This window comes from Zalophus californianus, chromosome 1, assembly GCF_009762305.2.
Source record: "Zalophus californianus isolate mZalCal1 chromosome 1, mZalCal1.pri.v2, whole genome shotgun sequence".
In the NCBI taxonomy this organism is placed as follows: Eukaryota; Metazoa; Chordata; class Mammalia; order Carnivora; family Otariidae; genus Zalophus; species Zalophus californianus.
The window spans coordinates 62,195,096-62,209,474 of NC_045595.1; the positions used below are offsets into that span (position 1 = coordinate 62,195,096).

The 14,379-nt window shown below is 43.0% G+C and overlaps 1 protein-coding gene across 1 annotated transcript in view; it reads left to right on the top strand.

Moving 5' to 3' along the window:
* SUSD5 (sushi domain containing 5) overlaps positions 1-14,120 on the top strand; it is a 64,169-nt gene extending 50,049 nt beyond the window's left edge. Inside the window, exon 5 of the mRNA XM_027585142.1 lies at positions 12,024-14,120. Within this exon, the coding sequence (XP_027440943.1) occupies positions 12,024-13,318 (1,295 nt within the window). The 3' untranslated portion in view covers positions 13,319-14,120. The remainder of the gene's footprint in view (positions 1-12,023) is intronic.
* Positions 14,121-14,379: the final 259 nt, after the last annotated feature.

A 14,379-nucleotide genomic window follows, 5' to 3' on the forward strand; every position in this document is an offset into this window, starting at 1 on the left:
TTGCTATATACTTTCCGCTTAGGACCGCCTTTATTGCATCTCAAAGATTTTGAACAGTTGTGTTTTCATTTTCATTTGTTTCCATGAATTTTTTTAATTCTTCTTTAATTTCCTGGTTGACCCATTCATTCTTCAGTAGGATGCTCTTTAGCCTCCATGTATTTGCGTTCTTTCCGACTTTCCTCTTGTGATTGAGTTCTAGTTTCAAAGCATTGTGATCCAAAAATATGCAAGGAATGATCCCAATCTTGTGGTACCAGTTGAGACCTGATTTGTGACCTAGGATGTGATCTATATTGGAGAATGTTCCATGGGCACTAGAGAAGAATGTGTATTCTGTTGCTTTGGGATGGAATGTTCTGAATATGTCTGTAAAGTCCATTTGGTCCAGTGTGTCATTTAAAGTCTTTATTTCCTTATTGATCTTTTGCTTAGATGATCTGTCCATTTCAGTGGGGGTGGTGTTAAAATCCCCTACTATTATTGTATTGTTGTTGATTTGTTTCTTTGCTTTTGTTATTAATTGGCTTATATAATTGGCTGCTCCCATATTAGGGGCATAGGTATTTACAATTGTTAGATCTTCTTGTTGGATAGACCCTTTAAGTAGGATATAGTGTCCTTCCTCATCTCTTATTACAGTCTTTGGTTTAAAATCTAATTTGTCTGATAGAAGGATTGCCACCCCATCTTTTTTTTTGGTGTCCATTAGCATGGTAAATGGTTTTCCACCCCTCACTTTCAATCGAGGTATCTTTGGGTCTAAAATGAGTCTCTAGCAGACAGCATATTGATGGGTCTTGTTTTTTATCCAATCTGATACCCCGTGTCTTTTGATTGGGGCATTTAGCCCATTTACATTCAGGGTCACTATTGAAAGATATGAATTTAGTGCCATTGTATTGCCTGTAAGGCAACTGTTACTGTATGTTATCTGTGTTCCTTTCTGGTCTATGTTACTTTTAGGCTCTCTCTTTGCTTAGAGGACCCCTTTCAATATTTCCTGTAGGGCTGGTTTTGTGTTTGCAAATTGCTTTAGTTTTTGTTTGTCCTGGAAGCTTTTTATCTCTCCTTCTATTTTCAATGACAGCTTAGCTGGATATAGTATTCTTGGCTGCATATTTTTCTCATTTAGTGCTCTGAATATATCATGCCAGTCCTTTCTGGCCTGCCAGGTCTCTGTGGATAGGTCTGTTGCCAATCTAATGTTTCTACCATTGTAGGTAGGTTACAGACTTCTTGTCCCAAGGTGCTTTCAGGATTTTCTCTTTGTCTCTGAGACTCATAAGTTTTACTATTAGATGTCGGGGTGTTGACCTATTTTTAATGATTTTGAGAGGGGTTCTCTGTGCCTCCTGGATTTTGATGCCTGTTTACTTCCCCAAATTAGGGGAGTTCTCTGCTATAATTTGCTCCAATATACCTTCTGCCCCTCTCTCTCTTTCTTCTTCTTCTGGGATCCCAGTTATTCTAATATTGTTTCATCTTATGGTATCACTTATCTCTCAGATTCGGCCCTCGTGATCCAGTAGTTGTTTATCTCTCTTTTTCTCAGCTTCTTGATTTTCCATCATTTGGTCTTCTATATTACTAATTCTCTTTTCTGCCTCATTTATCCTAGCAGTTAGAGCCTCCATTTTTTATTGCACCTCATTAATAGCCTTTTTTATTTTGACTTGGTTAGATTTTAGTTCTTTTATTTCTCCAGAAAGGGATTCTCTAATATCTTCCATGCTTTTTTCAATCCCAGCTAGTATCTTTATAATCATCATTCTGGACTCTAGTTCCGACATCTTACTAATGTCCATATTGATTAGGTCCCTGGCAGTCAGTACTGCCTCTTGTTCTTTTTTTTGAGGTGATTTTTTCCATCTTGTCATTTTGTCCAGAGGAGAATAGATGAATGAGAGAACAAAATGCTAAGAGGGTAACAACGACCCCAGAAAAATATACACTAAACAAATCAAAAGAGACCTGAAACCAGGGGAAAAGAAAGGGAGAGAGAGGAAAAAGAAAAAGGTTAAAAAAAAAGAAAAAGAATATGATCAAATATGATCAGGCTGGTGAATAGATCAGTGCCACACACTAGATTTTGGGCATATTTTGGCCTGTTAGAAGAAACTGCCTCCCAAAATTTTAAAGAAATAAAAGCTTATATATGTACAAAAATTAGGGTAAATACAATGAAGGGATGGAATATGACTATAAAGATGAAAATTATAAAAGATTTTATAAAAGGAATTGATAAGAATTTGGTTAAAAAAAGAAAAAAGATTTAAAAAAAAAAGAATGTGATCAGGCTGGAGACTAGAACAAAGCCATACACTACAGATTTAGAGTATATTTTGGTCTGTTAGAAGAAACTGTATCCCAAAATTTTAAAGAGAGAACAACTTTATATATATATATATATTTATATATATATATATATATATATATATATATACACATACACATATATACCAAAAATAAGGTTAATTACTATGAAGGGATAGAATATGACTCTAAAAATGAAAAATAAAAAAAGATTTTTAAAAAGGGATTGATAAGATGTTGGTTGAAAAAGGGAAAAAGAAAAATTCAAAAAAAAGAAAATTAAAAAAATTAACTTTGAAAGACTAAAGAATCATGGGAAAAAAGCCATGAATTCTATGTGCAGTATTCCCCTAGTGCTGGAGTTCTGCTGTTCTCATTGATTGGTAAACTTGGTCTTGGCCGGAGGTTCTTGCTGATCTTCTGGGGGAGGGGCCTGTTGCCGTGGTTCCCAAATGTCTTTGCTGGAGGCGGAATTGCTCCACCCTTGCCAGGTCCAAGGCTAAGTAATCTGCTCGGGTTTGCTCTCGGGAGCTTTTGTTCCCTGCAAGCTTTCCGTACAGCGTTGGGAGGACGAGAGTGAAAATGGCGGCCTCCCAATCTCCACCCCAGAGGAGCCGAGAACTTGGGGCCCCGCTCCTCAGTGCGCCCCCAGAGAAAAGCAGTCAATCACTCCCGTCTCCCTGGTGTCCGGCCGCATTCCGTGCTCACCCGGCCTGTGACGGAGCATTTCTATCTCTGGCACCCGACCCCATGTGGAGTCTCCAAACCCAGCAGATCCCTGCGGTGCGCTCCTGCGCCGCTTCTCCCAGGGGAGAAAGGGGAGTCTCCCGGGATCTAACACTTGTTGGGTCCCTGCTGGAGGAGCAGTGGCCCGACTGGGCCGCGGATCACAGTTTATGGCAACCCCGAGCTGAGAGCCCGCGCCTCGGCTCCATCTCTGCAGCTGGCTTCCCCACTCCGATACCTGGGAGCTCTGCCACACTCAGGCACCCCCGGTCTTTCTGTGACCCTGAGGGTCCTGAGACCACACTGTCCCGTGAGGGTTCCACCCCCCGCTTATCCACTGGAGCGACGTCCCTCAGCACAGCTGACTTCTCAAAGTTCCGATTTTGTGCTCTGCTTCTCTAACACTTGCCAGAAGCGGTGGACAGGACAGAGGCCCCCTCCCCCACCGTCTATCCTCCCGAATATCGCCTCGGATTCACTTCTCCGCAGGTCCTACCTTCCAGTAAGTGGTTGCTTCTCTGTTCAGAGAGTTGTTGCTACTCTCTTCTTCGATCTCCTGTTGAGTTCGTAGGTGTTCAGAATGGTTTGATCCCTATCTAGCTGAATTCCTGGGACCAGATGAAATTTAGGTTTCCTATTCCTCCCCCATCTTGCTCCTCCTCTAGTATTATTTTTTGACTGATAGTCTTCTCTGCTGGTTAGTCTTTCCATAGTATATATTTTTTTTCATTCTTCTACTTTCAACTTCTCTGTACAGTTCTATTTAAAGTATATCTTTTTCTTTTTATTAACATATAATGTATTATTTGTTTCAGGGGTACAGGTCTAAAGTATATCTCTTATAAGCAACATATAACCAATTGGAGCATTAATTCATATTTACATTTAATCATCAATAGGTTTAGCTTTAAAATTACTTTTTGTTTTCTCTTAGTCCTAGCTGTTCTTTGTTTTTTGTTCTTTTTTATTGCATTCTTTTGGAGTGATTAAGCATTTTAAAAATTATTATATTTACCCTCTCTATTACATTCTAACACATTCTCTCTCTCTCTTTTTTTTTTTTAAGTAAACTCTACCCCCAACATGGGGTTTGAACTCACAACGCCAAGATCAGAGTGGCATGCTCTACAGACTGAGCCAGCTAGGTGCCCCTCTAATATATTCTTTTACTCTTCTTTCAGTTACTCTAGAAATTATAACAGACATCCTTGACTTATTGAAGGATGATACCTACCATTTTCTGGACAATTTAAATATCTTCAACTATTTTGACTCCAATTACCCCTTCCCAATTTCTATGCTGTTGTCATGTGTTTCAAATAATAATAGTGTGCATGCACGTGTGTGTGTGTGTGTGTGTACTTGTTTTATGCAGGCAGTATTATTCACTTAGATTTGTACCGCACCCCATATTTACCTGCTTCATTGTTCTTTCCTTCCTACATCTTGGGGCTTTCAGCAAGGATGCTTTCAGCAAGGATATTTTCACAGAGTAACAATTCTAGGTTGGCAGTTCTTCTAACACTTTTTTGTCTTAAAGATTTATTTATTTGAGAGAGAGAGAGAGCACGCATGAGCAGGATGGGCAGAGGAAGGAGAGAATCCCAAGCAGACTCTGTGCTGAGTGCAGAACCCCATGTAGGGTTTGATCTCACAACCCTGAGGTCATGACCCTGAGATCATGACCTGAGCCGAAACCAAGAGTCAGTCACTCATCCCAACTGCGACACCCAGGTGCCCCTCTTCTAATATGTTAAAGGTATCACACAGTGTCTTCTGGCTTTCTTTCTTTTTTTTTTTTTTTTAAGTTGCTCTCAGTCTATCTTGCTTTTTTGAAGGCTATATGACTGCTTTCACTGGTTACTTTTTTTTCTCTTTGGTTTTAAGCAGTTTTAATTTGATGTGCCTACATGTAATTTTCTATGAGTTTATTCTGCCTGAGGTTTGCATTGACTCTTGAATATGAGTCTTCATGTCTTTTTCTCAGTTTTGTAAAATTCTCAGTCTATTCTATTCCTTACAGTTTCTGTTTATTTTTTAGTTCTGTCATGATGTTACATCAGTCCTCAGTTTGATTCCTGAAGTTTAAAATCACCCTTTTCATGACATTCTGTTATCACCCCCACTTTGAACTTTTGTTCTATTGCACTCACTTTCTTCTTAAGTTCTGTAGTGTGAAACTGTTGTGAGGAATTCATTCTGTTCTGCAAATTCTTTCTTCTGAATTAGGTTCTTTGCCTTTTACATGCATCTTCCTTTCATCCAAGAGAGGGAATCGTAGCTAGAAGGGGACGACTCAGCAGAAGGGGTATGTAATTTTACTTTTGCTTGTTTATCTGTTTGCTTTAAAATATCTGGGCTCTGTTCTCTCTTCAGAAAGGTTAAGTGTCCTATGCCGAGATTTACTTCACCTTCACAAGGTGAAGTCCTGGCGTTTTGGATTCCATCAAGAACAGTCAGCCCTGCTGATTACCGGTCTGGTTCTCTCCACCTGCTTGGTTTCTGTCTGGGATTTGTTGACTCCTCGGTACAATTTTTGAAGGGTGAGGGTGGGTTAGGAGTGGAGCCATGCTGCCTTTCTCTACTCTGCTCCAGAATCTTCTGTTTCTCCTCTGATAACTATTTTTTGAAATTTGTTACAAAATATTATGTCCTTTTCCATGCATGGTGGTTGTTTGTAAAAACTTTTTCCTGATGCTTAATATAGTTTCTGCATTTTAAAAAATTCATATTCAACAAGCCTAGTTGTGTGTGCACATACACACATACTTTAAAAAAGGTGTTGTTTCCTCATTTTGAAAGGTATAGGGTAGAGAAAATATGTGATGCCGTTTTAGCTGCACCATTTGGATATTTTCAAACCTGGCATACAGCCCACCCTAATGATAAGGTCATCTGTGCGTCTGCCCCTGGTGATATACTCAAGGAGTCTGGAGTGTGAGCAGTGAGGTAGAAGAAGGAGAAGGCAGAGCAGAGGGAGGGGCCATCAGGAGAACAAGAAACACATGGAACTGCAGCTGAGGGAATGGAATCGGCGTTTGGGCAGAAGAGAAAGGAAGAAGTCCGAGCAGAGGTTACAAGGACGTGTCAAGGCAACAAATACTCTGAAGTACTGGAAGATCCTGAGTATCCCTCACTCACACTTTTTAGCTGTTGCCTGTTTGGGTAGAGTTCTATATACCCATGGACCACATCAGGGTTGGCACCTGCTGGGGTTATAAGGAGGTGGCTGCGAGGACCACAAGAGAACATGCCCACCCCATTACCTGCCTTTACGCGGGCCCCTGCCAGCTTTCACAATGGCAGAACTCTGCAAATATGGGCTCCTTTAGCCCTTATACCCAACGGTCGGTGAGCTCCTGTGGATGACCTGATAGAGAATAAATGCAGTGTCAGAATTTAACCAGAAATGACAGAATTTCCATGGAATGAAACAGAACCATTTGTGGGCTCTCGACGGGTTGGTGTCTTGGGGCTGCAATGAGGCAACCAAGAAATACTCCCTAGTAAAATAACGTGTGGTAGGAGGCCCTCCATTGCAGATCATACATGAGGTAATAGCCTGCGATTTTAAGTGGGGGAAAACTTCTTGAGGAAAAATGGTCTTGGAGAGACCTGCTTCCTGCCTTTCCCTATCGTGAAAGGGCGCTGTGTTCTAGCTGAGAACACAGGCGTATTCATCCTCAACAGCAGAACCTCTGGGAGACAACTGGTATATGTATATTGTTTTGCAAACATTTTTTTCCACAATGCCCTAAAATACATTCTGTTTTTTTATTTATTTTTTTAAAGATTTTATTTATTTATTTGACAGAGACACAGTGAGAGAGGGAACACAAGCAGGGGAAGTGGGAAAGGGAGAAACAGGCTTCCCGCCGAGCAGGGAGCCCGATGCGGGGCTCAATCCCAGGATCCTGGGATCATGACCTGAGCCGAAGGCAGCTGCTTAACGACTGAGCCACCCAGGTGCTCCACATTCTGTTTTTTTAAAACAAAAAACAGGTTGGATACAGCAGATCTGAGGCAAAAATGACCTGTCAGATGTGTGAAATGCCAAGTTTCTTTGCATTAGGACTAAACTTGGGTTGATATGGCTCACTTCCCTGCCTCACGAAGATGAATCTGCTAGCAGTGGGGAGGGAGTTCTCCTGGGGCGTCCTTTTATGATGGTAGGTACAGGAGCACCAAGGAAAGGCTGGGAGGAGACTAGGTGTTCTCATGGGCCAGGCTGTGCACTGATTTGCTCACCTGTGTGTGAAAGGTGAGTGTGTATGTGTGTGTTGCACTCCCATGTATATGTCTGTATTCAAGTAGTACTTCAGTGGTGATATCTTTCAGAGGTGTTATAAGATACTATGGTTATATGTCATTAATTCCTCAGAGATAGGAAACGAGCCCAAAGTCGTCTTGTGTTCCTGGCACTAGATCTTAGCTTTGAGCCGTTATGAGGCAGGTATCAGGAGAAACTGGGGAGCTGAGTAGATATTCCTTCCTGTTTCTCCCAGTGCCAGTTATTTTTCACTCATTCAAGAATACCTATAAGAACACCTATAACAGGTTGGGCACCATTCTGCTCTAGGGATACAGTGACTTGGTCTCTGTCCTTGAGCCAACTCATGGCCAGTATGTCAGTTTTTTCTACATAATAAACCACCCCCCAAAATGTAATGGCTTGGGGCGTCTGGGTGACTCAGTCAGTTAAGCGTCTGCCTTTGGCTCAGGTCATGATCCCAGGGTCCTGGGATCGAGCCCCACATCAGGCTCCCTGCTCAACGGGAAGCCTACTTCTCCCTCTCCCACTCCCCCTGCTTGTGTTCCCACTCTCGCTGTGTCTCTGTCAAATAAATAAATAAAATCTTAAAAAAAAGGTAGTGGCTTAAAGAACACTCATTTATTTGGGTGCAATTTTCTGTGTAAGCAGTTTGGACTGGGCTTACCCAGCTCATTCTTCTTCTTCTGGGCTTGGCTGGGTCAGTCAGGTGAATGTGGTCAGCTCGCAGGTTGATGGAGCTGACTGGTTTAAGATGGCTTCAGCTGGAACAGTTGGCCTCTCCTCCACCTGGCCTCTCACCCCTCAGTAGGCTGTCCGAGGCTTGTTCTCAAGGCAGCTGGGGGTGCAGAGAGAGAGAGAGAGAGAGCATGCAAGGCTTTCACTGAATTCTGTGGGTCAGAGCAAGCAACAGGCCAGTCCCAATTTGAGAGCTGGAAAAAGAGACACCACTTCCTGAAGGGAAGAGTTACACAATCACATTGCAGGGAAGAGTGGAGAATCGTGGACATTTTTGTTATCACCCTACCGCAGTCAGTCAGGACACACACGTTCAAGCAAACAGTGTAACCGCATTAAGGTAAGAGATTTAAGTCATGGCCTTCTTAAAAGGCCAGCTGGATTCAGTATGACTTGTTTGGGTAAATTTTAGAGAAAAGTTGTGTCGTAGTGGCTTTTGTTTCATTTTGTTGTGTTTTTAAGAAAAGATGGTACTTGAATGCAAAACCTAGTCTTTATTCAGCAGGATGGGTGAGAATTTGTGCATACAAAAGCTTTGCGATTCAACCTGGTAGGTCTCAGGACCATGGAATTCCATCCCCTATGCTCCATGAGGGCTGGGACTGCTTGTCCTGTTCACCAGTGACCCAGAGCCTTCGCAGCGTCAGACAGTGGGCACTTGGGGAAGTTTGTTGAATGTCGGCGCAGGTGACTGCAATACTTGGAATGGAGGTACAGCGGAGCGTGAGGCATTATGACAGCAAAGAGCGTGTAGGGGGCCAGCCTGCCCTGTGTTGGAATTCTGGGATGCTCCTAAGCATGGTCCTGCCATTGATGTGGCTTTTGTCTGGGGATTGTGAACAGGACATCATGGGGTAGAAGGGTCTCCTGAAATAATTACTAGACTGTCTTTTTCTTTCTTTCTTTTCTTTTCTTTTCTTTTCTTTACTTTTCCCTTCCTTCCTTCCTTCCTTCCTTCCTATTTTTAAGTAATCTCTATACCCAAAGTGGGGTTCGAACTCACAACCCTGAGATCAAGAGTCACGTGCTCTACCAACTGAGCCACCCAGGCGCCCCTTTGCATTTTTGGCTGAAGACACAAATGAAGTGAATGCACTTAAATTTTAGGAGCAGATCAGAAAGGACGTTTAAATTTATTTATAACTCGCATTAAGGAAGCAAAATAAGGAGTCTTGTAAGAAATAAGCCAAATGCCCTCTAATCCAGTTTCAGAGCCCAGGAATGCACCACATGACAGCTCAGCGCTCTCTCTATCTAGAACTTGGTTCTGGAGCTCTTTGCATTTATGCTTTCCGAGTTGCAAACTGAAGTGGGGGAACACTACTAAGATCTATTTCTTCCCACAGAACACTTCTCACACCAACAACCAATCACGCCAATCCTCCGTCCTGAGCCTCCTGTATTTCTGACCAACTAGCTATAAATTGGGGATTCTCATGATCATCCTCTCAGGCTCAGTAATTTGCTAGAAAGGCTCACAGAACTCAGGAAAGCTTACATTTACTTACATTTACTTACATTTACCATTTTAGAGGATATTTTAAAGAATACAGATGAACAACCAGATGTAGAGATATAAAAGGCAAGGTCTGGAAGGATCCTGAGTACAGGAGCTTCTGTCCCTGTGAAATTGGGGTGAGCTACCCTCCTAGCACGTGGATGCAATCACCAACCTAGAAGCTCTTTGCACCCTGTAGTTCAGGGGTTTTATGGAGGTTTCATTATTTAGGCATGATTGATTCAATCATGGCCATTGATGATGGACTCCATCTGCAGCCCCCTTCCCCCTCCTCACAGGTCAGGGGCTGGGGCTGCAAGTTCCAACCCTCTGATCACTTGACCAGAAGCCATCTAGGGGTCACCTCATTAGCATAAATTCAGGTAAGGCTGAAAGGAGCTTGTTATGAATAACAAAAGATGTTCTTATCACCCCCATTGCTTAGGTAATTCCAAGAGTTTTAGGAGCTCTGTGCCAGGAACCAGGGGCAAAGACTAAACATATACTTCTTATTATATTGCAATGTCATAGGGAGCCTTTCTGTTTTAATAACTAAGTGTGACTTCCAGTGGGACTTGACTTCAAAGACCACTGAGAATGGGGAAAGCCCAGTAGGCTTCTGTCTTCTGAGGACGCAGCTCCTTGAGCCTTCCTGACCTGCTGTCCTTACATTCTGGTCTCCTAACTGTGGGGCCCTTTGTTCATTCTTACTTGGCTGGATTTAGAATATTTCACAGCATGGCCTCAAGCAGTCTTACAAAGAGCAAATCAGGATTTTAAAAGATACGTTTTTACTTAACATACATACACATTATAAGGGGACAGATCAATTAATTATCAGAAAAGAAACAAAGAAATTAGCCACCACACAGGCCAAGTAGAATGTTGCCAGGATCCCCAAAGCCATGCTTGTCCCCAGACTTAGTCATCACCCCTTCTCTCCAGCCACCCACCTGACTTTTAACATCATAGATTAGCTTTGCCTATTTTTGCACTTTATGTAAATAGAATCACACAAAGTGTGTTCTTTTGTGTCTGGCTTCTTTTCCTCAACATTATGGCTGTGAGATTCATCTATGTCCCTCAGAAGTAATAGTTGGCTCCTTTTCATTGATGTACAGATTTTCCTTGTACAAATATGCTGTGGTTTATATCAGCTCTGTGGTTTAGGGACATTTGAATCGTTTCCAGGTTTTGGCTGTTAAATGAACATTCATGTGCATGTCCTTTGGTGCCCAAACACTAGATATCATCGGTTTACACTAGATAATTGTCAGTCTGCTTACTTTTAGCCATTGTGGTGCTATGGAATGGCATATTTTTATGGCTGTAATTAGCATATCTCTATTACGAGTGAGGTTGAGCATCTGTACACATGTTTAATGACTACTTAGATGTCTTTTTTGTGATGTGCCAATTCAAGTATCTTTGCCAACTTTTCTATGGCTTGTCTGCCTATTTAGTATTGATTTGTAGGAGTTCCTTATGAATTCTGGATAGGACTCCTTTGGAGATTGTATGTGTCACAAATATCTTCAAGTCTGTGGCTTGCATTTTAACTCCCTTCATGGTGGCTTTTGATAAACACAAGTTCCTATAGTTAATGTAATCCAGTTATCTGTCCTTGTGCTAATACCACAGTCTTTTTTTTTTTTTTTAAAGATTTTATTTATTTATTTGACAGAGAGGGACACAGTGAGAGAGGGAACACAAGCAGGGGGAGTGGGAGAGGGAGAAGCAGGCTTCCTGCCGAGCAGGGAGCCCGATGCGGGGCTCGATCCCAGGACCCTGGGATCATGACCTGAGCCGAAGGCAGACGCTTAACGACTGAGCCACCCAGGCGCCCCACCAATACCACAGTCTTAAAATGTACTCCAGTTTTAGAGTAAATCTTGAAATTTTGTAGATTTCAAGAAATCTTGGTTCTTTGCATTTCCATAAATTTTTGCATCAGCTTGTCAATGCCTGAGATTTTTATTAGGGTTGTATTAAATCTGTGTAGATCAATTTGGACAGAGTTGACAGCCTAACAATTCTGAGCCTTCCATTACATGATCATGGTATATCCCTTCATTTACTGAGGTCTTTAATTTTGCTTGGCAATATTCTGTACCACTCCATGTTCAAATCTTGCACATCTTTTGTAAGCTTTATTCCTAGGTGTTTGATTTTTTTTAATGCTATGGCAAATGGTTTCTTTTAAAATTTTTTTTCTGTGTATTGCTGGTATATAGAAATATAGTTGATATTTTACATTGATGTAGACCCAGTGTCCTTGATAAACCCATATATTAATTGTAACAGTTTATATGTACATTCTTTGAATTTGTCTGTGATGCGCAGTCATGTCATCTGTGAATGACAGCTTTACTTCGTCTGCTCCAGTCCTTATGCTTCTTACTTCCTTTTCTTGTGTTCTACACTGCTGGCTCTGTGACTTTGGACCTAATGGGGTTTTTCTTTCTCCCCTTCCAGATGCAGCTGAGGCACATATTGACTATGAGGATAATTTCCCGGATGACAGATCCGTGTCATTCAGAGAGCTCATGGAGGACTCGCGGACAGGGGCAGAGGAGGACAGAGGTCCGGGAGAGGCCTCTGAGGAGGCTCCGAGACAGGACCATCTGGTCTCCATTTCTGTGGGGAGAGAAAACATAGCCCAGGATACAGCCTTTGTGCCAACTACAGGCTTGTCCATCACGGGAAGCAGTGTCCCTACAGACCTGCCAGGATCCCAGCTAAACCAGAAGTACTTGTTCTGGTTTCCTGCTGAGAACTTCCACAAGCCTGAGCTGGAGAAGGAGATGAATGATGGCACCAAAAAGCAGTTTCCGGCTAGAGACAACCATAGTAGCCCAACACCAGCTCCAGGTGAACCTGAAGCCGAGGTGATCTATAGCAGCACTCATGGTCCTTTGGGGCCATTCTTGGGCAGGACTGACAGCAAGACAGGGGACCCAATGGTGAGCAGCAGTGATGAGTCCTGGTTAGATGGCTACCCTGTGACTGATGGGGCTTGGAGGAAGACAGAGGCAGAAGAGGAGGAAGATGGGGACAAGGGAGATGGGTCAGTAGGGCTGGAAGAGAGGGTTCCCATTAGTCCTAATCAGCCCATTCCTGTAGAAGTTAAGAAGCCCAGGAGTACCACCCTCACACCAAGTGACGACATGACCCGTAGTTCAGTTCTTCCCTCTCAAACACCAGACGTAGAAGCTTTGGCTCTCAGACCAGTGAATGTGTCTGAAACTGAGAGTCCCAGCAAGGGAGATGGTGACTCGACCAGGTACCAGTCAACTGTTCCCTGGAGCTTTGCCACAGAGTCATCTCCCATGGCCACCCTACCCTATGAACTCACCAGCTCTACCCTGGGGACAGTGACAACTGCTGTCCAGCAGATGCCGAATCGCATTCCCTCAACTATCATGGCGGCCAGCCAGACTCCAGGGGAAACCATTGCTACTGAGGTCCAGGATAGTTTCCCATACCTGCTGTCTGAGGAATTCTTGGGACGGGAAAGCCCTGGCCCAGGTGCAGGTAAAGAGCTTCTTCCAAGTGTGGAGCCGTGTATAGGGGATGGGTGTCCCGGCCTCAGCGGAGGCCCTATCATTGCCACCACTGTCACTGTCCTGTGTCTGCTGGTGCTCCTGGCAGGCGTGGGGGCAGTGTGGGGCCACCGCAAGTGCCAGCACAAGAGCTCCGTGTACAAGCTAAATGCTGGGCAGCGGCAGGCGCGGCACTACCACCAGCAGATTGAGATGGAGAAGGTCTAGCCACCCTCAGAGCTGGCTCTCCCGAAGCCACTTAGGAGGAGAAGAAACTGCCATGTCTCATTGATAAACACTGATAATTCACTAGAGCATGAAACAGGTGGAGTAGGGCTTGTCTCTTTTTCTCGGGTCTTTGTTCTATAGGCCGAGAAGTGGCTCTGGAGGCACCTGGTAGGACAAAAAGGCTTTGGTGGCATCATCACACGCATCAATATCTCCTTAACCAACTGCCCTAGAATGTACTGCGCTGATCCCAGACCTGTGCTCAGGCCCTAATTCCAGTATGAGGTCAAAACTCACCTCTCACTTCATCATGCTCTTGTCTCCATTCCCTTGTTTTAAGAAAAAAAAAATGAGTAACTCCATGACCTGAAATTTTTAGAAAAAGTATGATAAACTGAGCACTTGAGAGCAGTGTTATTTAGGATAGAGATATTTAATTGTTGGGGGTGGGACATAGAAAAGTAATGGGTTATTTCCTTTTAATGTAGTGACATTGTGAAGGCAAATGAGCCAAGAACCAGGACATAGTCTAGAAGCTTTTGGTTTCTTTTTAATTGTTGAAATTGGAGGGAGAAAAAAAAAAAAAGAAATCCGAGAGAGTTTAGGACTGATGCTTTGTTGGGTTGGGGAGGGAGGTGAGGAGTAGTAAGACACATCCACCTTTGTTCCCTCCATTTTGTAGGACAGACCATTGTTTTTTTAAAAAACATGCGATTAGTTTTGGGGACATCTGGGTGGCTCTGTCAGTTAAGCATCTGACTCTTGATTTCGGCTCCGGTCATGATCTCTAGATCCTGGGATCAAGCCCTACATCAGGTTCCATGCTCAGCAGGGGGTTTGCTTGATGATTTTTCTCTCTCTCCCTCTCACATGAATAAATAAACACATGCTCTCTCTATCTCCCAAATGAATAAATAAATGTTTAAAAAAGAAGAAAAAAATTAAAAAACGGTTAGTTTTGTACCAGCAAGCGTCATTTCTTCTTGGAAGCAGTGGCCTTGTTGTCCTTGACCAGCCTGTGCCTAGGAATGTCCTATAATTTTTCACTGAACTAACAAAAC